The 27,630-nt window shown below is 47.6% G+C and overlaps 1 protein-coding gene across 2 annotated transcripts in view; it reads right to left on the bottom strand.

The window, feature by feature from the left end:
- Positions 1-27,630, bottom strand: part of PLCG1 (phospholipase C gamma 1) — a 578,648-nt gene that overhangs the window by 104,756 nt on the left and 446,262 nt on the right. For both annotated transcript variants that reach the window (XM_086932272.1, XM_086932273.1), the window contains exons 26-28: positions 20,134-20,358; positions 19,377-19,525; positions 12,501-12,615 (exon numbers count right to left, since the gene is read on the bottom strand). In XM_086932272.1, coding sequence (XP_086788398.1) covers positions 12,501-12,615; positions 19,377-19,525; positions 20,134-20,358 — 489 coding nt within the window. The remainder of the gene's footprint in view (positions 1-12,500; positions 12,616-19,376; positions 19,526-20,133; positions 20,359-27,630) is intronic.

Here is a 27,630-nt window from a genome sequence, read left to right as displayed (position 1 = left end):
TATGCAGAGGCCGGTTCGGAAATTGGAGTGCTAGGTGGTGATGTTTCTGTCGAACTATGCAGGCTAGAGGTTCCAGGGCCAGTGCAAATAGAAGAGGGGACAGGGGGCAACCCTGTCTAGTCCCTCTCTCTATGGCAATGGTCTCTGACACGTAACCATTGATCTTAATTCTAGCCACTGGTTTGGTGTAGAGTAGTTGTACCCATTGAACGAAAAGCTGTGGAAAACCCATTCTATGCAGTATCGTTATAAGGTATGACCATTCGATTGAGTCGAACGCTTTAGCAGCGTCCAGCATGATCGCTGCTGCCTTGGTGGATGGTGTAAGATAATGTGCGGTGGCAAATAATGTTCTGGTGTTGTGCGTGGTGTTTCTGGAGGGGATGAATCCCGATTGGTCTGGAAGAACTAGTGAGGCCATAAGCGGTTGCAATCGGGTGGCAAGGACTTTAGCTAGTATTTTGGAATCGACATTTAAGAGCGACAGAGGGCGATAGGAAGCGCAGGCCTCTGGATCTTTACCTGGCTTCAATAATGCTATTATCACAGCCTCACGTAACGTTGCTGGGAGGATCTGGGCTTCTAGTGCTTCTCCAAACATGTCTACTAGGTATGGGGACAGTAATTCGCTGAAGGTCTTATAGAATTCACAAGTGAATCCGTCGGGCCCCGGTGCCTTCCCATTCGGTAAGGATGCTATGACTTCAGCAATCTCTTCTTTTGTCAGTGGGTGGGCCAAGTATTGTCTCTGATTATCTGACAGCCAGCCAATAGCAATATCATCAAGGTACTGTAGTGTTTCGTGTTGTGTGGCAGTGGGTCGTGAGGTATATAGGTCCTGATAAGTGTGTACAAAGCTCCGGAGTATGCCTTCCTGGTCGGTGTGAGTTTGCCCGTCTTCACCAACAACCTTTGTGATGATGTGTTGTTTGTGCCCTGTGCTTATTTTGGTAGCTAGGGCACTTCCTGGTCTGCCACCCTCCCCGTATGCTCTGGCCACAGGACGCTTGTTTAGATATTTAATTTCGTCAGCAGCGAAGTCTTGGTGTTCAGTGAGTGTAGTTCTGATGTCGCTTAGTATGCTTTGTGTCGGGGTTTGTTCGTATTGTCGTTCTAGAGCACGGAGTGTAGATTCACATCTTGCGATCTGTGCTCTGATGTCTTTCAGTATACCGGCGGTTGTACTTATACAAACTCCCCGTATGGTCGCCTTAAAGGCTTCCCATAGAAGCCCTGCGTCTTCCGTGGTGTCTGCATTATGGTTGAAGTACTCTTTGATAGCCTTACCAATGGTATCAACATATAGTGGGTCTGTAAGTGCAGTGGAATTGAAACGCCAACTGTATGGCGGTGGCACGAAATTAGGGATGGTAAATGACAGTTTGACAGGGTTGTGGTCAGATAGTGTCTTGGGCATGTGATCGACTGCGTGTGTCCACAGTGAAATGTCAGCCGTCCCCAACCAGTAATCTATCCTCGACCAGCTAGCATGGGCTATCGATGTGTGTGTCGCCTCAGTAGTCTCAGGGTTTCTCACCCTCCAGATATCCTGTAAGGATAGATCTCGCATGATGTCTAGCAGCTCAGTTCTAGCACGCGTGTGATGTTCCATTGTGCCTTCTGATCTATCAAGGGCGTCGTCCAGAGCAATGTTGAAATCTCCGCCCCACAGTATTGTCTGATCGGTAGCCGTGTGTAGGTGGCGCCAGATTTCTCGGAAGAATTCCGGGGTGTCCGTGTTCGGTCCGTAGGTGTTAACTAGTGTTATGTGCTTACCACGTATGTCACCCTGAACTATGACATATCTCCCACCGTCATCTATTTTTGTCGTGCTCACTTTAAAGTTCGTGCCTTTTTTAACCATAATAGACACACCCCTAGCATAAGATGAATATCTCGAACAGTGCATAGACTCAGCCCATCTGCGCCCCACTTGGGCATGTGTGTGTGGAGGTTCGTGCGTTTCCTGAAACATAACTATGTCTACGTTCCATCTGTTCAGGCAGGCAAATATACGACGGATTTTCTTGGGATTGGCGTAGCCTCTGATGTTCCATGAGAGGACGTTTAGGACTTTGGATTGAAATGCGGGATTAACCATAATAGGGGTCATATATAAATTCATACGCTCTCTGTGTCCCGCCTGAGGGGAAGTTTAGTAGCTTAGGAGTGTAATGCAAGTGGTTACCGTAGTCACAGTGATAAATGTGGTACAACCGGTTACAGGCAATGCATCTCAAGCGGTCCGATCCATAAATAACAAGAACAGCCCCACCACCCTCCCCCCGCCCCACAACAGCAGCCCAAATCTGCTGAGGCCATACCCTCAATGAACATCCCATCAATATGCAAACTGTGGTGGGGGTCACCCATGTGGGGGCCCGCCAGGACTGCACATCCCCGTCCGAGATAACGAACGTGGACGGTTACTTAAATGTACAAGGTCATAGGTCACACCGCCATGAATACTATAACAGTGCATAATATCCACACAAATGCCCAAGGCTAATAGAGGTGTAGCAACAGTCCCACACAGCCACTCTAAAATGCAAAAAGGAACCTAACCATAGTCACATCATAGCATGCATGTGTCTTCTTACATGTCCAGCGTAACTATATGAAGCTTGCAATATATACGGGTTACCACAGAGATCATACGCTATATAACTCGTTATGGTTGCGTAGGAACAAGAAAAACAGAGCGTATGAAGCTGTGACATTGATAACAGTTCTACCTGGGCCCTGCGACCGAATAATGATATGGTACAGCTGTGCGACTCATCATACCGTATTAGGAGTGGGGGACCATTAGTGTTCTGCACCTTTGTGCATCAACAATAGTTAGTATCTGTTACAGCAACACTGTCTATACCAGAAAAGTCTGTAGGTACAGAGATTGCCTCGCTGTGCAGATGAGTAACATTGGGTCAGATTATGCACGTGTGCATCAAAGGGTGCATCAGCCACAAATGATGTCAATGGACAGCTTAGTTCAGTGTTTAGTAAAGAGCTGTCTGCACGAACGTGTCCTGCTCTGTTTTTCAACCTTGGTATGTCATACATGCCAGATAGTTTGCACACTTATACATACCTGTTGTGTGGTGCAGGACCTTCAGTAGCAGTTAATGGTGCAGTGCAAACAATCCTTACCCGCTGATGCCATATTTAAACACAGTTTACGCACCAGTTAGGGACTGGTAGCATCCCCAATGTATAGCTGCGCATAGTCCGGCAAAGTGACTAGTCGGTGCGTTGTATCCTCTCCCTGTGGTCAGCCTTCCTCTTGATCCTGCTGTTGACGTTGATCACTTTTCCGGTGGCTCGCGATTTTCTTTATGAACTCGTTTGCTGCTTTGGGTGAGGTGAGCAGCGTGGATTTGCCTTCCCAGTTGATTTTCAGCCGAGCCGGGTAGAGCATGGCGTAGTCCACCTGGAGTTCACGCAATTTCAACTTCGCTCCGTTAAATTCTCTTCTTGCCTGTTGGACTGCTTGCGTATAGTCGGGATAGAAAGCAAGTTTGTTGGATTGATATTGAAGATCTTTTTTCTCCCGGGCCATACGTAGTATTGCATCTCTATCCCGGTAGTTTAGTATGCGGGCCACTATGGGTCTTGGTGGTGTACCAGGAGGTGGTCGTGGTGCAAGTGTCCTGTGTGCCCTTTCTACGATGAAGACTTGGGACAGTTTGTCTTTGCCAAACAGGGATAGGCACATTTCCTCCACATAAGCTTCCATATTACCAATGTTTGTTGATTCTGGTACACCCGCTACACGTATGTTATTGCGACGTGACCTCGCTTCCAAATCCTCAGACTTGGATTTAATAACTTCCAGGATCTTCTCAAATCCCGTGCATTTAGAGGTGCTTGCACGCGATTCATCTTCCACTGCAGACAATCTTGTCTCTGCTTCATCCAGCCGTTCTCCATGTCGATCTACCTTGGCCGCCATGTTATCCAATCGCGTCGTTAGATGGTCCATTTTACCATGCATATCCTGCAGGCTGTCTTGAATTGCTTTCAACATCACCTCCATACTGTTAGGCGCTGTGCGCTCCGAGTCAGTCTCTGTGTCTGATTGGGGATGGGACCCTCTCACAGTCCGGCGTTGTTCAAAGTTGAGCTTTGGTTGTTGCTTGTCCGGTTTCCCCATCCTGCGGGGTATCTGCACCTTTGTATCTTGTGATGATGGGTTATGCAGCTAGTAGAGGCTCATAGAGCAGGCACGCTGTGCACCGGTGCCCTGACAGCGTGTAGAGGTGAGATCAGCAGTTACGCGTTTTGGCGCCAATGAGACGGTCGAACAGTGCAGATGAAGAAGGCAATGAGGGCATTCACACTGCCATTAGTGCCACGTGAAAACGACAGGCAGTGACATTGAAGTTGGAGGTCTCTGCCCTGGTGGACTGTTGTGTGTATCACATTAAAGAGCAGTCACAGACATGGAGAGAGCGGTACAACACAGCACTGAATGGTATGACAGTATCCTCCAGCAGTATTGAAAGAGCTCCTGTTCACCCTCAGCAGCGGTTTGGAAAGCCTGCCACTGTATTTGCTCGTGGTTAATGTCACTTAAAGTAAAAGGAGCAAAATATTGGAGGGAGCCGTCTCCGTGTTACATATATCTGGTGCACTAATCAGGTAGCCGCCGCCTATTCACAGCGGGGACAGACACAGGAGCTGCTCCGTTGTCAGGTTAGCAACCGAGTGCTATATTGCGTGGTGTGACATATAAAGCGTTAATTTGGGCACATCAACGTGTTTAACACGGGCGCTGCACATGCGCGACCGGCACGATCGACATTCCAAAACGTGGTGTAGATCACTTCCAAAAGTCTATCAATGTGTGTGCATGGTTGCTGCAGACACAAACCAACGTTTCAGAAGATGATCCGGTGTCAGCGGTGTGTTATCTCTGAGCGGGCACCGCCATTTCGGGGAATATGTTTCGCGCCTTTAGCCACAATGATGTCCTGCAATGAGCACTTTATTGCTGAGTCGCTGCTGAACGGCAGCTACGGCCGTGATTACTCTCGCAGCGGCGCATACAGGCAGCCCAGCGATGTTGCAGACAGTCCCGGACTCGATAATTCCCCCATGAAGCGGGAGGGGTCTGGTGATCAGTCGCCGTTATGAGCCCAGATTGTGTTTATGCCATAAGTGCGTTAGTTAGTCCGACAGCCTTCGCCAGCATCGTGGTGTATTGTAAGGAGTACTCACGGGTCCGTGATTAGGCTGCTTCGGGGCTCTGTGACGCGTGTCACTGTCACTGTCCCAACCGCTTACAGGCAGCCGCCATCCCACTCGCATAGGTCGCGGACCATGGCGGAGCTTGGTTCTCGGATTTCTCTGCCGCACCCGCTCACAGAGCTACGAAAAGGGTATCAGGATGCGCCGCTCATCTTCCGCCGTCCGATGGTACCTTTTAGCAGCGGGTTCCGTGACCTTGTTCACGTTATTATTGCGGATAAACGGAACCGTCCGGCGGAGCTGCCTGACTAGCCAGCCATCCCGCAGTGCGCCCTCTAGCGCCCCCCCCTTGTCCAAGAAACAAGTTACAGAAATCTACTAGTCTGCAAACAAATCAACTTGCCCTTCATCCTGCATAAATCAATTAGATGGGCTTCCAAAAATATTTACCAGTTAAGTGTAGTGCGGTCTATGGCACTATTGACTTTACACAGTAAAGCCTTAGTTTGAGAGAAAACAGTTTTATAAAACGACATGGTGTCTACTGTACTGGAAAATTAGTATTATATATTTGCATAGTATACCATCTGCAAAAGGTATTGCAAAGAAATAAAATACAGGAACACGCATTTCAGGCACAAGCTGGTATTTACAAAACAACTGTGATCCAGCAATATGTCAGAAATTAACACAAATGTTTCAGTGTATCTTTTTTTCTCCGGCAATGTGAGGGATAGTTTTTCTAACTCATCAGGGAGGAGCAGGAGTGTGAGGGCTCCTTTCTTAAGAGGCAGTTGTACAGATTTAATTTCAACTTACAGCAAATAATCATCTCACAAAGGGTGCAGGATTCTCACTTGAATGGCTGTGACATTGCAACACATAATGGCCATAAAGAAAACTCATTGGTATACACCAGCCCGGGCTCACCGGTGGGCAAGCGGTGGGGGAGGTAGGTTTATGACTAAGTATCTCAGTCTTACTAGCAGTCCCAAGCAGATTTACAATGATACTTGATGACAAGGGTATAAGATCGTCAACAGAAAATACCTAATTTTTCTTTTATTTTATTTTAAAGAGGCACAAAAAAGGCTTTAAAACTTCCCAAAGGAGAGTGCTCACTGGGAGACCTTGAGTAGATTCCTGATCCGTGTTCCTTGCCTGTGCTAGCTAAGCAAAACTGACACAAGAACAGGTGGTGTAGCAGTGCTCAAATTTGAAATGGCTAAACTCATGTAACTGGCTGGAATCAGGGCCAAGGAAGTTCAACTCCTCTTATGAATCTTGTCAGTTCCCAGCAGGCTTTTGATGTTCCTTGGTACAAACTGTAAGGAATTCTATCTGGGAAAAAGTGTTTATAGGCTTATGATGCACCGCTGAATGAATCCTGCGTTATCAGTATGAACATGATATCGGGAAAAAAATTCCATGCCTTCTAAACGGTTGTGGTTGGAGCCGTGAGATTTAACCACTAATACTTACCACAGTGTTGTGACAGAATTAGACGTCTGCAGCAAATTTAACACAATGATTCCATCTTGAGTGACCAGCATTTGCCACAATAGTCTTACTCTAGTGAGGGCTATCTACTTTGTAAGAAAATGCACATCACTGCCCAGAGTGTGTCCTGAACCTTCATTTTTAGACAGAAACCAAAGCTGCCTCTCCATCAGAACAACAGAGTTTTACCTATTATGGTCTAGAGTATAGTTTACTCCAAATATTGCTTGCTTACCAGTAAGTTGTTAAGAAATGAATCCTCAAGACAGGCATTTCTTAAATCATGTACACTATGGTTTAAACAGAAGTCCAATAATGCACGCAGAAGGTGGCTGCCAGTGGAAATCTCCAAGCAAAAAAATCACAAACAGTCTGATGAAAAAAAACCCACAATCAAGCTCCTTAATATGCACAAAATAATCCTCGACTGGAGAGCTATTTACGCGATGCTGGGGCATGTTACTGGCCTGGGTGTAGGGTAGGTGTAGGAGAAAAAACCATACACGGGGGCTTGTTTATTGGTTTTACATTGAGCTGTGCAATCATGCTTTGGCCTTTTTCCCCAGTAGGTCATGACATGAGACAGGAGATGAGGTTACTTGGTGGAAGTGTGGCACTTTACGCTATAGGGGAACATACCATGGGCAGCTATAAGAAAGTTGTAGGTTGAGTCCTAGGGAGATATTATGGAGAGAGGTGGAGACAGGGAAGAGTGGGAATGTTAGGGCACATACAAGAAGAGAAATTACACAGGAAAGTAGCTCTGAGGGAAGGGAAAGTAATCTCCACAGACACGCACACCTTTGTCCTCCGTTTAGCATGAGGTGGCATCAGTTACCAACATCTAAAAGACTGAAAGCATCATTCGTCTGGGTCAAGTGCATTTCAAACAGAAGTGGAAGCTTGTGGACAGCATCTAAAGATCAAGTTCAACAAGACTTCAGAAATTCATCAAAGCCTGAGCCCTAATCTAGGGAGGGTAAATGCAAGTGAATGTCTATTGTTTCATTACAACACATGATCCCACCATGACCTGACCCACACACGCACATGGCAGTCTTTTGTCTTCAAATATATGAAAGAGCCAAAGCCACTTGGAGACATTCACAGTAAAATTAGTGAAGGGAAGGGTTTTCAATGGGATCTGGGGATGGATTGCACAAAGAGACTGTGATGGCTGATCGTTTACACAACTAACCCATTATTACTGATGGGTTCCACAGTAAGCTAGTGTTACCTTTTTTGGTGGATTGGGGGGGGGGGGGATTGCGGGGGAGGCTGGGAGGACTGATGGGAATTTAACTATAGATTTAGATGACATGGGCGCTAGACTGAACAAAAAATATAGCACTGGGCTTCAGACAGGAGAAAGAAGAGATGTGAGTTGGGGTCCTGAAGGCTTGGGAGAGAGGTTACACTGTTAGCAAGGTAAGGATTTCATTGAGTGCACGAAACAGAAAAGTTTGGACATGGCTAGAGATGGTTTAGCAGTTTGCTGTGGAGCAAGAAAGGATATGGGTATCAGGTGTGGCTAAATGTGTGGGTTCATTAGGGAAGGCATGGACTAATTTTGGTGCTTTTTTGGTTTCAGACCTGAGTTTATAGTCGTTGTAAAACACTCTATATAAAAGCATTCATTTTGTTTACTGGCTACTATCCTACATAGTGCCTCTACTCCAAGCACTCTAATGTTGGTTGTTTCTATATTTAGTCTCCAACAACACCTTCTGCTTTTATTTCCGTGCTTTGCATACAGTATGTTTTGAACGGAAGAATAACTTCAGTGCTCCCTGTGTTGGGGTTAACTCTTGCGATTTGTGGTCTTCTTTAAATGTTACCACCATTGCAATGCGTAGCTGAGTGAGCACATTAGAGGTAGTTGGCCAAGAAGCCAAATCTAAGTGTGAGACACAGGGAGGTGTTTCAAGTTTGAAAGCAAAACACTTCTAAGCCTCTCTGATGTGAGGGGACACCTGAGACTCTTTAATGTATCATAGTCAGGCCAGAAGAGGAACAGGCCACCTTCAGACTCCACACACTTCCTCAAGTTCTCAGGGACCACTGTTAAGAAGTCCATTTTAAGCCCTGCGTTAAAAGATTGTCAAGCCTTTTTAATGTTCTCCATTTGTAGTATACCTGAGGTAAACATTCCAGATGTTTGCCTGGTATTGGCATGGAATGCATCATGCTAGTGAAGATGCAATCTGTTTGCTAGATTAGCAGCTGTTAAAGGAGAGCACCAGACTTCTAACACCGCTCCAATTAACTACAGTGTGTGATCTTGGGCAAATGTTCACAAAACGGTTTACACTTGGATAAAGGCTAACCCTATCCCAAACAACTGGACATATACATATTAAGTGTTTTATTAATTAGGAGCATAATACCACTTTGTTTTAAACAGTATTAAAATCATGATCACACAGACCTAAAGTTACCCAGATTAGGTCCCAGTGGGGAGACTATCCTGTAATAAGAAACAATTGCTATGTAGCAGATATCTGAAAAGGAGCTGAATTGCTCTCTCAAAGTGATGAGCACCCTGTCTTGAGTTTTGAAGCCTCCATAAAGAAATGCTTGGCACTGCATTTAAACACATACAAAGCCCATCGAAGTATTAAATAGAAGGTATTTATGAGAAATATCAGAAAACTGCTGGAAAACCTGCAAAAAGTGCACTCTGGCATTTCTTTTGTATTCTGTAGCTATCCTATTGTTCACTAATGCTGGTGAAAGGAGAAGTACTACAAAATAAATTGTTGACACAAAGCAGCCGATTTTATGTTGATTAATGTACCAGAATGCACAGCAAGGGAAGCACTGGGGGGGCGCTCGCAATAGACATTAACTTAGATGTCCGGCCTAGGGAAACTAAAGGGTCATGTTAACAGTCCATAGGAGCAGCAGACTTGAGTTGAATCTACGATGCCCAGGGGAATCACAAGCCACAGACAGGCCCGACAGGCAAGTATGATTATTCTAGGAGGTCCAAGGGAGGAAGCACCAGAGGAGAGGCCCATATAAATGCTCATGGGAGAGTCCCATGGAACTGAAAGGGAAGCAATGAAGTGAGAGCAGGGAGCAGAGGGGCAGAAATAATGGGACCTGAATTTCCCAACTCGCCTGCCCTCTTACTTTAGTGTCCTAATAGGAACTGTACTGTCGGACTCCATGGCGTTCGTCACGACCTGATGAAATCTCCCTTTCAGAAGCAATCAGCAACCTTGTACCCACCCTCGGTCTGCATTCACCAATCGAACACAACATTTTACATCGGGGTGAGCTCAGGGTTTCTGCAGCCAATCAAAATAGTGACTGTAGTCATATTCTTCTGGCGAATCATAGGCCGTCACACATTTCACAAGTAAAAGACATCTGCCTCTGATGTTGTGATTGGCTGTAAGCAGGAGAGTGTAGCAATTCTGTCCCTACTTAAAGTAATTACATGTCTACTTGCCCCTCAGACAAGACATTAAAACTTCTTGCCCTGGAAATAAATCTAGGTGTCTTGGGTGTCGGGCGGTACAAGTGCCCCACCCCTGAGTGCAAAAAGCGAAGGAGAGCGTGACCTTCAGTGGGTGGTTGGAATAGAGAGGCGCAAGGGACAGTAAGAGGCACAGATTTAGACATAACCAACTGTTCTCTCCATGCTCTGTCCGCTTTCTCTCCATGCTCTGTCCGCCTTCCCTCCATGCTCTCAGGGCCATATGGTCTTTAAGAGCACAAGGGTTCATAGAGAGTGTGGGGTCTGAGGCAAGCATAGGAGTCGGGATTGTAAGGACAGTATGGAGTTTAGGCAAGTGTAGGGACCTTTTGAAAGCTCCTCCAGGTTCTGGCCATGGATACAAGAGGGGCCATACGGTTGCTAGTTGAATGTGTGTACATTTTGTGAGCAATTTAGTGACATTTGAGGATAGTGCACACAGCCAACTTGCCATCCCTAAGGTGAATTGGTGGTAACGACTGAAAGAAGTTGAAAACACTCCAACATAGTGCGGAGGAGGGTGAGAAGGTGACTCAAGCACAATGCTCACAGTTTTCAAAGTCAGGGAAATGGGATTGACAGTGTAAAGTGGCAAGCTATGTCCTGGGAAAGAGAGGGGAGCCCAGAGTTAGGGGAAGTTTGAGAGTAAGTGGGAGACTGAATACTGAATACACACGAAAAGTCCCTCCCTATAAAACTATATTTCATAGTAAATGAGCAGACAGCCTTAAACACCTATCCAACAACATTTGCTTTTCAAAAAGGCTGTTACTCAACGTTTGTGGGTGGGTCATTTTTTTCTAGCTCACCGAATGAAGTTAAACATTTTCTAATTTGGAGCACAGTATAATCCTGCCATTCCCATATGTCACATAGCAGAGGGTATGGAGTGCCTACTTTTTCACCTAAACCTCTTAGGTTAGCGTCAGTCATGCTGGACTAACAGGACCATTCATGGCGGAAAAGCACTTTCTGCATTTCTTGTGATATTGGCTTTCCTGTTTCCAGCTTTAGAAAAAGATACACCCTCTATAGCAACAACAGCCATCCCAGTCTGTGAACACACATGCCTGAAATGCAAAGTGCAATACCTTTTTTCGACTATGGCTAAAAGGGCTACAGAGGTGAAATGTACTCAATTTAGTCTATCTGCAACCTTGAGATGGACTAAGCTCCTACATAGTGAAGATTTGAAACTTTGAGTTGGGTAGAGGAACTCAGGGGCAGCAACATAGCCAATGAGGGGGATGCTGGTAGGGAGGTGCTTCTTCTGAAGCAGCTTTGCGCTATACAAATGGAGTTTGACTGAATGAAGATGCACATGCGTAGTGCCATGAACGGGCAATGTTGCAAGAGATGCAGTAAGTGGAAGAGGCTCAGCTAATGCAGTGCGGATGGAAATGCAACTGAGGGAGTACTGAAGGGCCACAGACAGCAAAAGACATGGTAACAAATAATAGGCGGGGGAGAATGAATGCATATAGTAGGCATTGTGCCAAAGGAGAAGTCAGTTGGGGTTTGGGGTGTGTGAGGTGAAGATCGAGAGTATGGGTCATGCTATCAAATGAAGAGATAGGGAGATGCATAAATTGTAAGAGAACATGGTTGACTATTAAAGGTAGTGGGGATGGGACATGTTGAGGGAGAAAGACAAGATAACAAATAAAAAAACAAAGCAAAGGAGCACATGGCATCAAAAGCTAAGGGCAGCAGGAGAGATCTTAAGAAGACAGCAGAGGGGGAGGAGGAAGACGAGGAGAACACGGTAGCAAGTGAAAGTTAAGTGATTTGATACTTGTTAGGTGGTGGGGTGGAGAATCATGGAGGAGAACATGTGGTGAACAGGTAGGGCAGTGAAAATAGGGATTCACTGGTGTGAAATTGGAGCATTGTGGAGAAACCCGAACTGCAATCACTACCTGACCTGTAATCACTACGGGTTTTGATAAAGCTGATCTTGACACTGGAATTAGAACTAGAAAATAAAGATTTTTTTTGCTTAGTTTTTGTACACATACTAACTGTGGGTATTAAATTAGGTAAAAAGTATTTTCACAGAAATTCATCGTCTCGGTCTTGTGCACAAAATAAAAAAACAGCCAGTCTTAGATTTTTGGATTTCGCCTGGATAAGGCCAGTACTAGCCACCAGGGAAGCTTTACAGCAGGTGCATATCCTGCAAAGTGCAAGCCAGTAGCTGAATCTTTCGCTCTAGTTCTCTTTCACATGCAAACATACAAAATGCTGACTATCGCAAGAATCAATCCATCTTCACAAAGTGCAACAGAACAGCTTTCCATTAACAATTTGCTGCCCTAGCTCTCACCGACAAAGTCCGTCTTCTGCTTGGTGTTGTCGTAATCGGCACCACACACCTCGATCTCTACAAATGGGCACACAATGCCTCGTCCGTTTTTGGGGAGATGTCGCGCTCCGAGGACCTTCCGATAAAAGAATTCAAAATAAATCAGTGTATGAAACCCATCCAAGGGAAAAAGCATAGGCAATGACAGTAGAGCACAGCATCCCACAAATAACCTATGCGCAAAAGCCTCAAAACAGAGCAAACATGATTGAGGGGTTAGAACTTCAACACCTGTACATACCAATATGTGCACTCTGTGTCAGACAGCAAGCACGGATGCAAACTTATGGCAGTGAGAGGGATGATAGGGTACAGATCTGCCTATATTATAAACTACTTCGCAGACAGAAACTATTTTGTTGTACCATTAATACATAACTGTCTTGATATAAAATGCATTTATGTATACTGATGCACAAGTTACTTACCTTCGGTAACGATATATCTGTAAGAAACAGTAGTTCGTATTAGATTCCTTACCTTAGAATATCCCCAAGCGTCAGACTGGATTCGGAAAATTTTGCGTAGCAGTCAGCAACCTTGCGCGTCGGTAGGCGTCGTTGGGGCTCCGTGTGTCGTCGGCGCCGGGATGACGGAGTACTTAGACGCCGCCCTCGCGTGCTGACGTCAGTTCTTATACATAGCTTTTCCGCGCCAGAAATGCAGAGCCATGATAAAAACCAACACTGGTGCCATGAAACTAGGGCCCTGAAAGGGGATGACCTTAACCCTAGATATCGGTTCGCAGAACGGGGAGGATGGGTGGGGCTGTAAGGAATCTAATGCTAACTACTGTTTCTTACAGATATATCGTTAACGAAGGTAAGTAACTTGTGCATCAGAAAGAAACAGGTTAGTATTAGATTCCTTACCTTAGAATAGATACTCCAGCAATACCAACCCCGGTGGTGGGTCTGCGAACCAATGATCACACCAGAAAGTCCTGGAGAACGGAACCGTGGAAAAAGCCATCTCTCCGGACTTGTCTGTCCAGGCAGTAGTGTCTTGCAAATGTGTGCAGCGAGGCCATGTAGATGCCTGACAGATGTCCTGCAAGGGGACTCCCCGACCCAGGGCAGTAGTAGCCACCGTGGCCCGAGTGGAATGGGCCCTCAGCCCAACAGAAGGTTCCTTTTTAGCCAAAGAGTAGCATACCTTAATGCATAACACGACTCACTGAGAGATGGTCTGCTTGTGCACCGCCCAACCTTTTTTAGCGCCCACGTAACCAACAAAGAGTTGGTCATCCACCCGGAACTGGCGTGTGCGATCCAAATAGAATGAGAGCGCACGTTTTGGGTCCAGAAGGTGGAGCCTCTCTTCCTCTTTCGAGGGATGCGGAGGCCGAAAGAAGGTGGGCAAGGTGATGGACTGCCCGATGTCGAAGGCTGTGACTACCTTGGGCAGGAAAGAGGGTCGCGTCCGCAACACAACTTTGTCCGGATGGACATAAAGGAAAGGAGGTTTAGAGGAAAGAGCCTAGAGCTCACTCACCCTCCTGGCAGAGGTGATGGCAACCAGGAATGCAGTCTTGAAAGTTAGGAGACGAAGAGGACAGTTATGAAGTGGCTCGAAAGGAGCTCACATCAGATAAGTCAGAACAAGGTTCAAGTCCCACTGAGGCATCACGAAAGGAACAGGAGGAAACATATGAGTGATGCCCTTCAAAAACCTATTTACAACTGGGGACTTGAACAAAGAGGGCTGATCAGGGAGCCTTAAGAAGGCGGACATAGCAGAGAGGTAGCCCTTGATCGTGACTAGAGAAGAGCCCTGCTGGGCAAGAGTAAAAAGAAAGAGGAGAACCTCTGAAAGAGGGGCAGAAAGGGGATCCACAGCCTTTGCTGTGCACCATGCCACAAATTTGTTCCACCTGCAGGCGTATACCAATTTTGTGGAGGGACACCTGGCTGCCAGAATCACATTACAGACTTCAGGAGGCAAGTCAAATGGCCTCAACTGCCGCAGCTCAATCTCCACGCATGTAAGTGGAGACTGGAGAGATTCGGGTGGAGGACCATCCCCTGCTGCTGCGACACAAGGTCCTCCTGAAGAAGCAGACGAATCGGGGGATTGACAGACATGCGGAGTAGCTCGGGATACCAGTATCTTCATGCCCAGTCCGGAGCCACAAGGATAACTTGGGCCCGGTCGCGTTTGATCTTCTTCAGCACTCTGGAAAAAGTGGTATAGGCGGAAAGGCGTACAACAGACCGCAGCTCCACTCGCGATGAAAAGCGTCTCCGAGCGAGTGCCGCCTTGGAAATTCCAACGCGCAGAACTGATGACATTGCGCGTTCTCTTCTGTGGCGAATAGATCTAACCAAGGCTCTCCCCACAGCTGAAAGAGGGCTTGTGCCACGTCCGAGTTCAGACGCCATTCGAGATCCATCATGCACTGACGGCTGAGTTTGTCCGCCCTGGCGTTCAGGGAACCTGCCAGGTATTGAACCACCAGGGTCACGCCCTGATGTTCCAGCCACTGCCAGAGGCGCAGAGCCACCTGGCATAGGGTCCACAACCCCACCCCGCCCTGTTTGTTGCAGTACCACATGGCGGTGGTCCGTGAATACCTGCACTTCACTCCCCCGAACAGAGGGGAGGAATGCCTTCAGTGCTAGACGAATCGCCCGCAGCTCCAAAAGGTCGATATGGAGCCGGGACTCCGCCGGAGACCAGAGGCCTCTGATCTCCGACTCCCCCATGTGGCCTCCCTAGCCCTGGAGCGACGCGTCCGTCACAACTACGTGCTCCGGTTGGGGTAGGGAGAGGGATCTGCCACTGACCCAATCGCGGTCCGTGAGCCACTACTGCAACAGTCTTGCAGTGCCCTCCTAGATCAAGACATGGTCGGACAAGTTGCCCTGATGCTGCGCCCACTGAAACTTCAGGGCCCACTGCAGAGCTCACACCCGCCACCTGCTGTGATGCACCAGCAGGATGCAGGAGGCCATCAGCCCCAGAATCCCTAGCGTCGACCTGACCCAGACTCGGGATAACGGCTAAAAGATCGGAATCAGAGTCTGAATATCCCGAACCCGCTGTTCGGGAGGATAAACCCGAAACTGCGCCGAGTCTAGAACCGCTCCGATGAAGAGGAGCTTCTGAGAGGGACACAGGTGTGACTTTGGCACATTGATGGAGAACCCCAGCCGGTGCAGGAGGTCGGCCCTAGTCTGGAGGTGGCTGACTACTGTCTGGGGCGAGCCCGCCTTCAACAACCAGTCGTCGAGGTAGGGGAAGACTGAAACTCGTAACCTGCGCAGATGAGCTGCGACCACCGCCATCACTTTCGTGAACACCTGTGGGGCTAAGGTAAGGCCGAAGGGGAGTACGGTAAACTGAAAGTGCTCGTGGCCTACTGTGAACCGCAGGTAACGCCGGTGGGCCGGCAGGACGGGGGTGTAAAAATAAGCGTCCTGCAAGTCCAACGCTACGATCCAGTCTCCCGGGTCCAGGGCAGCGAAGACCTGAGCCAAAGTCAGCATCTTGAACTTCTCCTTCCGGAGGAAGCTGTTGACGTTCCGCAGGTCCAAGATAGGGCGTAGGCCCCATTTGCCCTTCTTGGGAACCAGAAAGTAGTGGGAGTAACAACCACACCCTACTTCTGGCCCAGGAACGCGCTCAATGGCCCCCTTGGCCAAGAGGGCTGTAACTTCCTCTTGCAGAAGATTCAAGTGATCCCCTGACAGGCGGTGGTACTGCGGTGGCATGGCTGGAGGGGTCGCCTCAAAGGGGAGGGAGTAGCCCCTTCGGACGATTTGCAGCACCCACCTGTCCGAAGTGATGCTGCGCCAGTGAAGGAGGTGATGGCAAACCCTGCTCCCCACTGGCGTCATGTGGGCCTGAAAGCTCGGTCTAGGAAGGCTTTGAGGCGGATGCTGCGGGGGTGGATGAGGACTGGCCTCGCCGTTGTCCCCGGGCACCGCCACGGTGGTTACCACGTCCGCCCCGCGCTGGATGTTAGTCTGCGGCCCGTGGCTGGCAGGACATGTGGGGGCGCACCTTCCTTGGCCACAAAAGGAGCGAAAGGTAGCAGGTTGCTGGCACGACGCCGACAGGCCCAAGGACTTGGCCGTAGCCCTGGAGTCCTTAAAGCGCTCATGGGCACTGTCTGCCTTGTCGCCAAAGAGGCGACGGCATTCAAACGGCATATCCATAAGTGTGTTTTGGACATCAGCCGAAAAGTTGGCGGACCTCAGCCTGGCGTGGCGACGAATCGCCACCGTCGCTCTACCTAGCGAGTCCGTTGTATCCCGTCCACACCAGATGGAATACCGTGCCACATCTCGAGCCTCCGCAAGGGCTTGGGCGAGTTTAGTCCGGGCCTCCTCCGGACATTTTGGCAGCACGGCTGCGACCGTGTCCCACAGAGAGCGGGTGTAACGGCCCAAGAGGCACGTGGTGTTAACTGACCGCAACCCCAAACTCAGTGAGGAGAACTTCTTCTTGTCATACTGTTCGTACATCTTGGATTACAGATTGGGAGGAGCCGTTGGGAATGCTGTCTGGGAGTTACAGGCCTGGATGACCAGGCTCTCGGGGGTAGGGTGGGTGGACAGGAAGCAAGGGTCACCCAGAGCCGGGCGGTGGCGTCTGGCCACGTTCCTATCTACAGGGGGACCTGTAGCAGGCCTGGACCAGGTGCCCAGAAGAACGTCAGATAAGTCCTCATTAAACGGCAGTAGAGGCTCCGAGGAGCTTGCCTGTGGTTTAAGGACCTCAGTGAGGAGGTTAGTCCTCACGGCCGCGATGGGGAGTTCAAGGTATAAGGCCTTGGCCGCCCGCGTCAACACAACACTATAGGCAGCCCCCTCCTCCGTAGCCACGGTAGGGGGGGGGGGGGGGAAGAGACAAAAGCAGTGTCTGGCGAAGTGTCCAGACCACTGGCATCCCCAAGCTCACCTGCCCAGTCCTGATAAGGCTGGCACTCACGTGCCAGAGGGTCCTCAGACCCCTCCCAATCCTCCTCGCCACCCATCTCCTGATTCTCAGGGTCAAAGGATGGGGCCGGGTCATAGAAGTAAAAATCTCCTAGCGGCGTTGAATACGGCGCCGGGCCGGCGAGGTCGTAAGCTCGACCGACGACGACCTGGATCCAGAACCGGATCCAGCGGGACCCTGCGTCGTCGGGACCGAAGGCAGGGAGGCCGAAGCACCCGACGGCTGGCCCGCTTGGGGACCCAGTCGGGCCGCTTGGCCCGAAGGAGCCGCGGAACCAGACGGAGGAGCGAGCGACCTCATGGCCATGAGGAAGGCCTCAGACGTCGCGTTCTGCCCAGGGACGGCGGGTATGGAGCATGCCGCGACGCCTGCGGCTCCAGCGGAGCCGCGTGGGTGGTGTCACCCGAACCCCCGGCCGCATCGTGGGAGCCAGAAGAGCGATGTCGCCTCTTCGACTTCTTGTGCCTCTTACCTGAGGACTTGGAGCCCGGAGAATGGTGTCGACTCCCGGAGCTATGATGACTCTGGTCCCGCGACCGGTCCCTCGACCTCCTTTCGGACCGGGACCTCGAACGGCGCGGGCTGTCTGCCGGAGCTCGAGGCACTTGAGGGACCACTTCCGCCTAGCCTTCGACGTCAAAGCCCGGCAGTCGGGGCACGACTTGTCATCGTGGTCGAGCCCCAGGCAATGAAGACACCGGCAATGGGGGTCAGTAACCGACATCAGTCGGCTGCAGTCGACGCAGGGTTTGAACCCGGGCATCCCTACCGGCACCGTCTGAGTCGTTCGACTCGAAAAAACAGATCAATAAGATCCAAAAAGTTTAGTCAAAAATTGACTAAAGGGTACCACTTTCTCCGGACCTGCGCTTGCTGGCGCGGAAAAAAGAAGAACTGACGTCAGCGCGCGAGGGTGGCGTCTAAGTACTCAGACGACGTAATCCCAGCGCCAACGACGCAGACGACAGACGCGGAGCCGCAGACACCTACCGACGCGCAGGGGTACTGCTACGCAAAATTTTCCGGATCCAGTCTGAAGCCTGGGGATATTGTAAAGTAAGGAATCTAATACTAACCTGTTTCTTTCTAGATGTTCCAGCTGAACTTGATGTATGCTGATGTTTGGTTAGCATTTTAAATTTTCCTGTACTACTTTAATCCTAGCCGGTAGCTAATGTTTTCTGAGTTGAGCAACTGGGGTAAACATCATTTACAAATTCTTTGCCCATCCGTTACTTCTGAAGACAAACATCCTGTAAACCTTGAGAGTAATAAAGCTTCAGATTTAGTTAGGTAACCGGTGTACAGTCAATTTTTCTGAGGTTCACTGTTAATTATCTATTGTCTGTTACCTTTTGCTCTCTACTCTCACTTCTTACATTATCACTTTTCATCATCTTCCAATGCCTGTCAAAAACACAAGTTCTCAACTTCCACTCAATCAATTTTCTATCAATTAAATATTTCCTCATTCCACCTGACTTATTTTCATAATGATGTGGCCTCCTCTCCTCTTTATTCCTATCTGTTTTTTCTACGTTTTTGAAAAATCTTTCTGGCTTTCATTACTTCAGCAGAAGAGTCATCAGGCATGTACCCAGCCTTTGTGTCCTTCTCATAATAAAGACTCAGAAATACAACTTTCAGATATGGGAGCACTTTGCACATATTCTCTGAAGTGGGTGTGGAGTCTCTAGTAGAATGAAGCCCACATTGCCAGGGAGAGAGGTGTCGAATGAAAGCAGTTGACGCACTTTGAAAAAACAATAGGGAGACACTAGTTTGACTTCAGCCATCATTATGTGCCTACGAATCAAAAAAGCACCTTTGGTCAACACCTTCAAGTGAGGGGCAGACAATTCATTCAACCAGTTTTTGGAGAACGTCACAAACCTCAATGTAGATGATCAATGGCTCGACTATTCTCAGGGAGCACTTATCGAATGGGTCGAAGGAGTCATCCCTCATGCTGGGTGGCTGCAACATGTACCCGCAGCGTCCGCTCGCCAAGAATAGAGATTGATTCATTTGCATTGGCTTGTCTGAAACAAAAGATGGTTAGTATGAACCTGCCCTTGTAGAGGCAATATACTTCGCTCTCACTGATTATGGAGCAGGCATCAAATAACAACCCATCACAATAGTAGGACACTTTCTATTCAACACATGATCAAAGCAGCGTTTTTTTTTATAGGTAGAAGGAATTAGAGAACAAATGTAGAGCAAGTCACATATTTACTCCGAGTACTCCTTCAACCCACCCAAATTTAAAGACAACCCAATTGGTTATACTGAATGCAAAAGAATTTGACATAACTTGGCGGGTAATATAAACCATCAGACATAAGCACCTCCTTAAGGTTTAACATATAGAGTCATATTTGACCTCACTCAGTCCCAACAATAGTTAAAAGTGTAAGGTGTCACGAAAAGCGGCAACCTAGTTGAGAACTATGTGGTATGTGTTGAAATGAAAGGCGTACTCTAACACTTAAAATGCCAGTCATCAGAAAGCTTTACACCGAATTTGATTCACACTAGTGGCAGAAGCCAAAATTCTTTATCACTTAATGGGCCATGAAGAAATTCTCTACAGCACAAAAACACATCTGGTAGCCTCTAAAATCACAGTGCCATGAGAGCTGTTTACCTGGAGTCTGGAAGTTGAGTGCTACGAGCTGACTGCCACAGATCCACATAGGGAGTGGGTCATAGTTCGAGGAATCAAGGCGCTGGCCCTTTGGGTAGATGCGAGAGAGCTGCCGCCGGTTGTACTGGAGGAACTTCTTGCCTTTGATCTTATTGACATACTTTTCAGCTTTGGTTTCCGGAAAAGATGACATGTCTCTGTAGCAGGCCCGCTCTGTGCCAATTTCTGCAAAAATGAAATACAATGTACTAATATTTTTCAGTTCCCAGGATAAAGCTCCGTAGTCATTAATACACTCAGACCCCAGAAAGATCATTGCATCTCACCTCTTCAATCAAGACATAGTTCATGATGCTGCCTTTGTCATCTATTAAGAGTGGTATAATCATAGTAAGAAGGTAACAACAAAGGGTTTACGAGTAAGGAGCTGGCAGAAATTAATGGCAGGCTGGGTGGACTAGTTAAAGAGTTTATCAAACAAAACCGTTGTAGGAGCTGGCTCTCTCTAAAGAGCACTAAAAAGAAGTATACTGTGCAGATAGTCCAGTGGGTTTCCAATTGGCTTACAGAGGCTAAAGTAGATAATACTAACGCTCTCTTTTGTGTTAGTGTAGGGGAGCAGTTAGGCTTATCAGAGGGTAGTGCTAAGCAATTGTTGTACTCACAGAGGCAATAAATGAGACACATGCTCAAAGAATAAATGTGAGACCAAATTAGAAAAATAACACTTGATTTTGTATATTTTGTAAAGCCAAGAACTTTTTCAAAGTAAGTACTGTTTTTTTAAATATTTTCACAGATAAGTAAAACATTCAAACCTGTGCGCTTTTATGCAAAATGCAATCCTATGGGAGGAAAAGTCAGAGATGCATAAAATTAGGTGCAGTCAGTTCAGGGGTTCAGCTTCAGGTTTTGGAGTTGTAGTGGACCAAAGTAAGTACTACCAGCAGTTCTTTAGGAACTGCCTGGGTTTTACCAAAAGCAGGGTGCTGGTGAGGTTGTAGCTGGACGCACCACAGTGAAATGGGGGGCAACTGGAAACAGGCTGTACAGGGGGACTTGGAGACAAGTCACAGAGCTCCCAAACAGGGGCCTAGGTACAAGGGATCTTGGAGCAAGGGGCCACAGCCGTTTTTTCGAGACCCGGGCAGGGTGGCTCAGGCGCAGAGTGGTTAGGACGGCTGGGCTGATGTGCAAAGATACTCCTTGTGGTTCGAGGGAAACAGCTGGCAGGGGCAAAATCAGAACAGCTGGGCCACTCACGAAGTGAGTCCCAGTGATGCTGAAGTCCCTCAACTACTGCCCGTTGGTGGTACTGTGGGAATCCAGACTGGACTCTCACTGTTGGTGCTTGATGCAGGGCGTCCGGTACCCTTAGAGTTGGTGCTGCAAGGCTCTGGTCAGTCCTGGTGTCTTCACATTCAGTGGGGAGACAGATCTAAATTTCCAGAGCACTAGTACCTTCTCTTGGTTGTCTGCGGTGTCAGTTGGGCCAGGGAGTTGAAAGGCCATGGACCGGACTCTGCTTGTTGTTACCTGCAGACTGGAGGGGAGTAGTCAATCTACTCCAAGGGAGATTGTAGGCGATTGCTGGCAGGGTACACAAGGCTTTAGTAGTTCTCCAGCTTGCAGGACAAGTCACTTTGTCGGGATTGTCGTGAGAGTTGCGAGCAAGCAGAGTTTAGCTCCAAAAGTTCTCTGCTTTTCGGCTGTTCTCGCCTGACAGTGACTCGTCTTCGTCCTTCTCTTGATCTGTCGAATCTTACTTCTTGGGTTTAGGGGTGCTACCTAAATACTCAATTTTGGGGGGTTAAGGGGAGTGACAGGTAATAGCCAATGGGGTGCCTACCTTTATGGTGTCTACACCCTCTCTATATGACCACTTCCGGTAGGAAGTTGGTTTAAGCCTGATCCTAGATTGCCAATTCCATCCAAAACAAGATGGACGAATCTGAAAAGTGGATCCACATCAGCTAGTCCACCTCAGGGGTGATGCTGGCTTGATGTGAGTACACCTCCTAATACCTAATATTACTAATTTATTTTAATTTTATTTTTTTAATGATTTTATTTTTACAGAGTGATACAATAAAGAGTTGCTTTTACAACCAGAAATAAATAATTATTTCTACCGCAATTACCCCCCCCCCCCACCTCCCTCCCCTCACACCTTGGAGCCCAGGAATCCATTGGTGCATGTTATAAAAGAAGTCAGTTTCCGAAGTGAAGACAAAAAGAAGTACAAAGTAGAGGTAGTTAAGTGAAACGAAGGGTTGGATGGAGGAAGGAGGTTGAAGGTTTAAGAAAGACGCAAAGTGTATAGGGTAAAGTAAGAAGCAATCTGTTTTCAATCATATTTTGCACGAGGTAGTCTCCTAGGAGTCTTCTAAGCCCAGTTGTCCCCATTGTTCAATCCAAGAGGAGAATTTCCTCCAGATTTCCAGCCCTATTTTCTTTTTCCTTTGTCCCTTCTTGGCGTAGACTGCTTTTTCTAGGTGGAAGGTGGCAGCCAGCCTAGCCAACCATTAAGCGTAGGAAGGTGAGTCTGAGTCTAACCAGCTGGAGGAAATACATAATCTCCATATTGCTATGGCGATGAAAACCAACCCTTCTTCCTTAATTCTTGGTGAATCAGATTGTGTACCTAAGAGAATAATTGTTGGATTTAAAGAGATTGGGTGTTTTGCTATTTCGCTCAGTAAGTTCTGTATCTTAACACCTTAGCTGCTTCGCAAATATCCCTCCCCAGTGCTGCGCTGTCCATTGGAACTAGTGCTGAATGGACGTCCAATGGTCGTGCGCAGCACTGGGGAGGTAGCGCTCGTGACGACCGTTGGCCGTCAGCAGCGCTTAAGAGGCTAAGTAGCGTTGGGGCTAAAGTTGGACAGGTTGCAAAGATGTGCACAGAATAGGCCCCAACTTCAGAATAGCGTGGGCAGAGGGTTCCCTTATCACTTCCCCATTTAATGATCCTGCTGGGTGTCATGTAAAGGAAGAAAATAGTTTTGAAATGTTGCGCTTGCAGTTTGGCAGCAATTAAAATCTGTTGTGATAAAGCTAGAGAGTTGTGAAAGATACTCTCAGATGAGTTAAGTTTGTTGTGCCATTTTAATGTAATTGCCTCCAAGTCGTCGGGGGTTTGTCTGTTGAGCATATTGTACAGACAGCCGATAGGAGGGGTAACAGTATTGCATAGTGTGTTTAAAAATTCGACTTCTGCAAATCCCAGGGTTCCTCCGACTTTCCTACAGAGAAAGCCGTGAATTGACATGAATTTGAAGGCGTCTTGGCTTCTCAGGTTGAATTTGGCTTGTAGACTTGAGAAGGGTTTAATTCCCTTAGTGGTGATCAGGTCCCCAAGTTTTACTATTTCGGCCCTATACCACTCTGAGAAGTATGAAGTGTCGAAGATAGCTAGTAAGTTTTGTTATTGAAGGTGGGTGAGTAAAAATTAAATCTACCAATTCCATAAATTCTCCGGATGTTGCTTAATACTTTGAAAGAGTTCATTAGTGTCTTAAATTTTACACGGTTGTTGTAGCCATATGTGGTTTCGCAAAGTACGCATCCCCAATGTTGATCCCCCAGTAGGTGCTGGAAGGGAGAAGGCAGCCCGGTTGTAGAAAGAATAGGTTCCCTAACCAGTACTGAACTGTACTGTACTACTGACGCCCAGTAGTTTAGGATGATGTTGGGGAGGGCCCAGCTACCTCTTTCTTTTGAGAGGGTGAGATGCTTCAGGGCTCGTCTGGGTTGAGCGTATGCCCAAGATAAATTGAGTGAAAATGTGTTGATATTTAAGCAGGTTGTTTTTGCTCAATTCTAAGGGTATACTGCGAAAGAAGTACAGTAGCTTAGGGAAGTACGTCATTTTGACAACATTGCATCTTCCCACTAGCGTTAAGTGCAGATTGTCGATCTGTTGTAATGCTTTCCTTGTTTGGGCCGCAAGGGGTACTAGGTGGTCTGTTACGATGTCCTCCAGCTTGGGCGAGACAAGGACGCCCAGATATTTATCTTTGGGCACCACCCGATCGTCAGTCCATGTGATTTTTCTGTTTCTTAAAATCTGTGTTTTGTTTTTGTTTAGGGCATATCCGGCCAGTTTTCCGAATTTCGGTGCCTCCAATTCTAGTGCCAGTATACTACTAGCGGGATCTGGGGAGGTGATGGCGAGATCATCGGCACACTCCAGGATTTTGCAGCTGTTTTGATGATAGCATACCGAGGAGATGTTCTCATTTTTCTCTCTCTGTTTAATAAAGGGGTCCAGGTATAGGGCGAACAGTAAAGGGGAGCAGGGGCAGCCCTGTCTAGTTCCCCGGGAGATGTTAAAGGAGTCAGTAAGTTGTCCGTTTATGGAGACGCTAGCCCTTGGTTTGTTATAGTGCCTGGACTGCCCGAATGATTTTATTCCCGAACCCCATCCTGCTCATTACGCTCCACAGAAATCGCCAGGACACTCGATCAAAAGCCTTTTCGGCGTCGAGTAAAATGAGTGACATTGGGTCTCCAGCAACCAGTGCTACGTCAAACAGAGTGATCACTCTACTGACGTGCTCGGTAGTCCCTTTCGTGGGAATGAACCCATGCTGCCATTCTGAAACTAGAGATTTCACTACTTGAGAAATCCTAGAGGCTAGCACTTTGGAGAACATTTTGGAGTCGCTATTGATGAGGCTAATAGGCCTGTAAGAGCTCATGTCCAGAGGGGATTTACCTTTCTTCAAAAAGATAAAAATTCTGGCGCTTGCCAAGGAGTCCGGAGGAAGAGCCCCATTGAAGATAGATGATATTACATCTGTAAGAATGGTTTTAATTTGTGGGGCGAAGATTTAAAAAAATTCTGTGGGGATACCGTCGGGACCTGGAGCCTTCCCATCTGGTAGCCTTGTAAGAGCATCCAGAATTTCCTCCCAGGTTGAGGTTTAATCTAAAATCTCGCTGTCTGTAGGGTTCAGTTGCCCCAGTTCGCTCTCGTTAAGATAGCTAGAAATCTCGAGGTCTAGGGCGTCCGCCACAGAGATGACTTCCTCTGTATAAAGTTTGGAATAGTATTCCTGGGATCCCTTCCGGATAAAAGTAGGATCTGTGGTTTCCACGCCAGAAGGGAGTCTAATTGCATGTATTTCACTGCTGGATACCTGCTGTCTTGTCCTAACGGCAAGGTGGTGCCCAATGCTGTCGCTACACTCATAGCTTTTTTCCCTAGTGGCTGCCCATTTAGCTGCGATTTTTTTCATGAAGACAGTGCCTATCTCTGCTTTGGCCAGTACGGTTTCCTCTTGGACATATTGACAGTCTAATCCTGCATGTATTAATGGAGTTAGTTTAATCTAGATTTTCCTTAGTTTATCTTGTAGCTCGCTAATTAGTTTTCTTTCCCTTTTGTTTTTCTGAAAAGAGAACCTCAGGGTCTCGCCTCTAATCCCTGCCTTTAGAGTGTCCCAAACTATCATTTGAGAGGCCGTGCCGTTGTTTATTTCCAGGAATTCCTGGATCCAGCCCTGCATGTGGGTTACATAGTTATTGTCGTGTAGTAGCGCTTTCTCAAAGCTCCACTTTGTGGGTTCTTTCTTTCCGCGGCACAAGCCCCTTGATTGTGACTATAAGTGGGTTGTGATCAGATAAGAAGCGGGGTGCTATGTCAATTGTAAAGTTGTTAGTTAGTGATGCTGAGATAAGAAAATAATCTAGTCTAACTAGGGTTTTGTGAGGGGCTGAGTAAAACGTATGTCCGGGTTGCGTGGGATTTTTGTTTGACCACCCGTCTATTAGGCCGTGAGTCTGCATAAGATTATTCAAGGCTTGAAAGACTTGGAGTTTCCTACCTTTGTATTTCTGTGTTGAGTTTGGAGCACAATTGCAGGGTAGGTGTATATTAAGATCCCCACAAAGTACTATCGGAGTAGGCCAGTGTGCTAACTCCCCGGATACCAGATTTATAACCCCAGGTTCATCAAAGTTGCTTCCGTATACTGAGCAGAGAGTCATAGAAGAATTATTGGTTAGTAAGATCTCCATAATAATCCACCTCTCTAGAGGGTCAGATTTACTTTGGGGGCTTCTAATGGCGAGTTTTCTGTCAACTAAGATTCCCACCCCCTTGGTTTTAGCCCCTTGTGTTGTTGTGCCTGCCACCTTGAACCCTAGGGTGTCTAGCAAGTGTCTTTGGGAGTGTTCTATGTGTGTTTCTTGCAGACATATGATATTCCCACCCAGCGTCCGTAAGCCTATCACTACCTTCTGCCTTTTAGTCGCGTCATTTAATCCACAGACATTAACAGATACTATTCGTAAGGAGTCTAAGCTGGCCATCTGAAAATATAACATTGGAAAGCTGCGGGCGTGCCTTTTTCTCTGTTTTACCAATCCTCTCCCTCTCTCCGTCCACCTTCCCCCTCCCTTTCTTAGAAATTTTTCGGGTTCGACTTTTTCTTTGGAAAAGGATGTTGCAGTTCAGAGATCTACCTAAGAAGCCATAAGCGTACTGCCTGAAGGATAACGTGAATCTTTGTTTTTTAGTTATTTTTTTGCACCTGGGTGTCAAAATATTACTAATTTTAATGCCTGCCTTGCTGCCAAAAAGTGGGGTAAGGACAGGGAGGGGTGGGTATCTCCACTATTTGGAGAGAGCTTGATCACATAAGAAAGGCAGCAGGGCCTTTGAAGCTTCCCGTCCTGGAATGCAGTTCCTGCTTGGACGAGGTGTGCACATCTCTGCCCAGAGTAGGCTTTGTTTCTGACCTCCGAGAGGAAATGCTCTCACCTCAGGGGGTCAGAAACCTGTCTAGGGTGGCTGGCCAGTTGAGACCAGTCAGTGAACACACAAGGGATTGGTAGGTTTTCAGGGGACACCTCTATGGTGCCCTCTGGGTGCATTTGGTAATAAATCCAGCACTGGCATCAGTGGGGGTTTATCAAGTCTAGGTGTTTGGCACTAAACACCTTGGGGTACAGCGAAGCCATCATGTAGACGGGGAACACCTAAGGATGAGTGTCCAGCCCATGCACTTGGTATGGCTTCACTGTGCACATGTGTTATCTAAAGGTGAACTTAAGACTTCACAGGGACACATCGACTCCTGCAGATATGCCCACACATGGGTATAGTGCACCCTGTCTTAGGGCTGTTAGGCTTTCTGTAAGGGTGACTTACCAATAGAACATGCAGTGCTGGATAGGCATGGCACAGAAGGATGTGTGGCATGTCGACTCTTCGTTTTTCTCTGCACCAAGACAAGCAGGCTGCAATGCCAGTTTCCATCAGCTTGGTGAGGGGACCCTAGGATGGCACAATTCGTGCTGCAGCCCTTATCCCAATGCCCTAGGTACAGGGGGTACCACTTACTAGGGACTTACATGGACCCTAAAGTGGTGTCAATTGTGGAACAATTTTTTTTTTTTTTTTTTGACCAGGTGCTGCGAGCGTGAGGGGTAGGTGTTCCGCCATACCAGCGCCAGAAATAAGGTTCCTGTAACCAAATAGCGCTGGCC

Source organism: Lissotriton vulgaris, chromosome 7, assembly GCF_964263255.1.
Source record: "Lissotriton vulgaris chromosome 7, aLisVul1.2, whole genome shotgun sequence".
NCBI classification, from domain to species: Eukaryota; Metazoa; Chordata; class Amphibia; order Caudata; family Salamandridae; genus Lissotriton; species Lissotriton vulgaris.
Note: the sequence above shows the minus strand (reverse complement) of the source record. Positions and strands in the feature narration are given on the sequence as shown.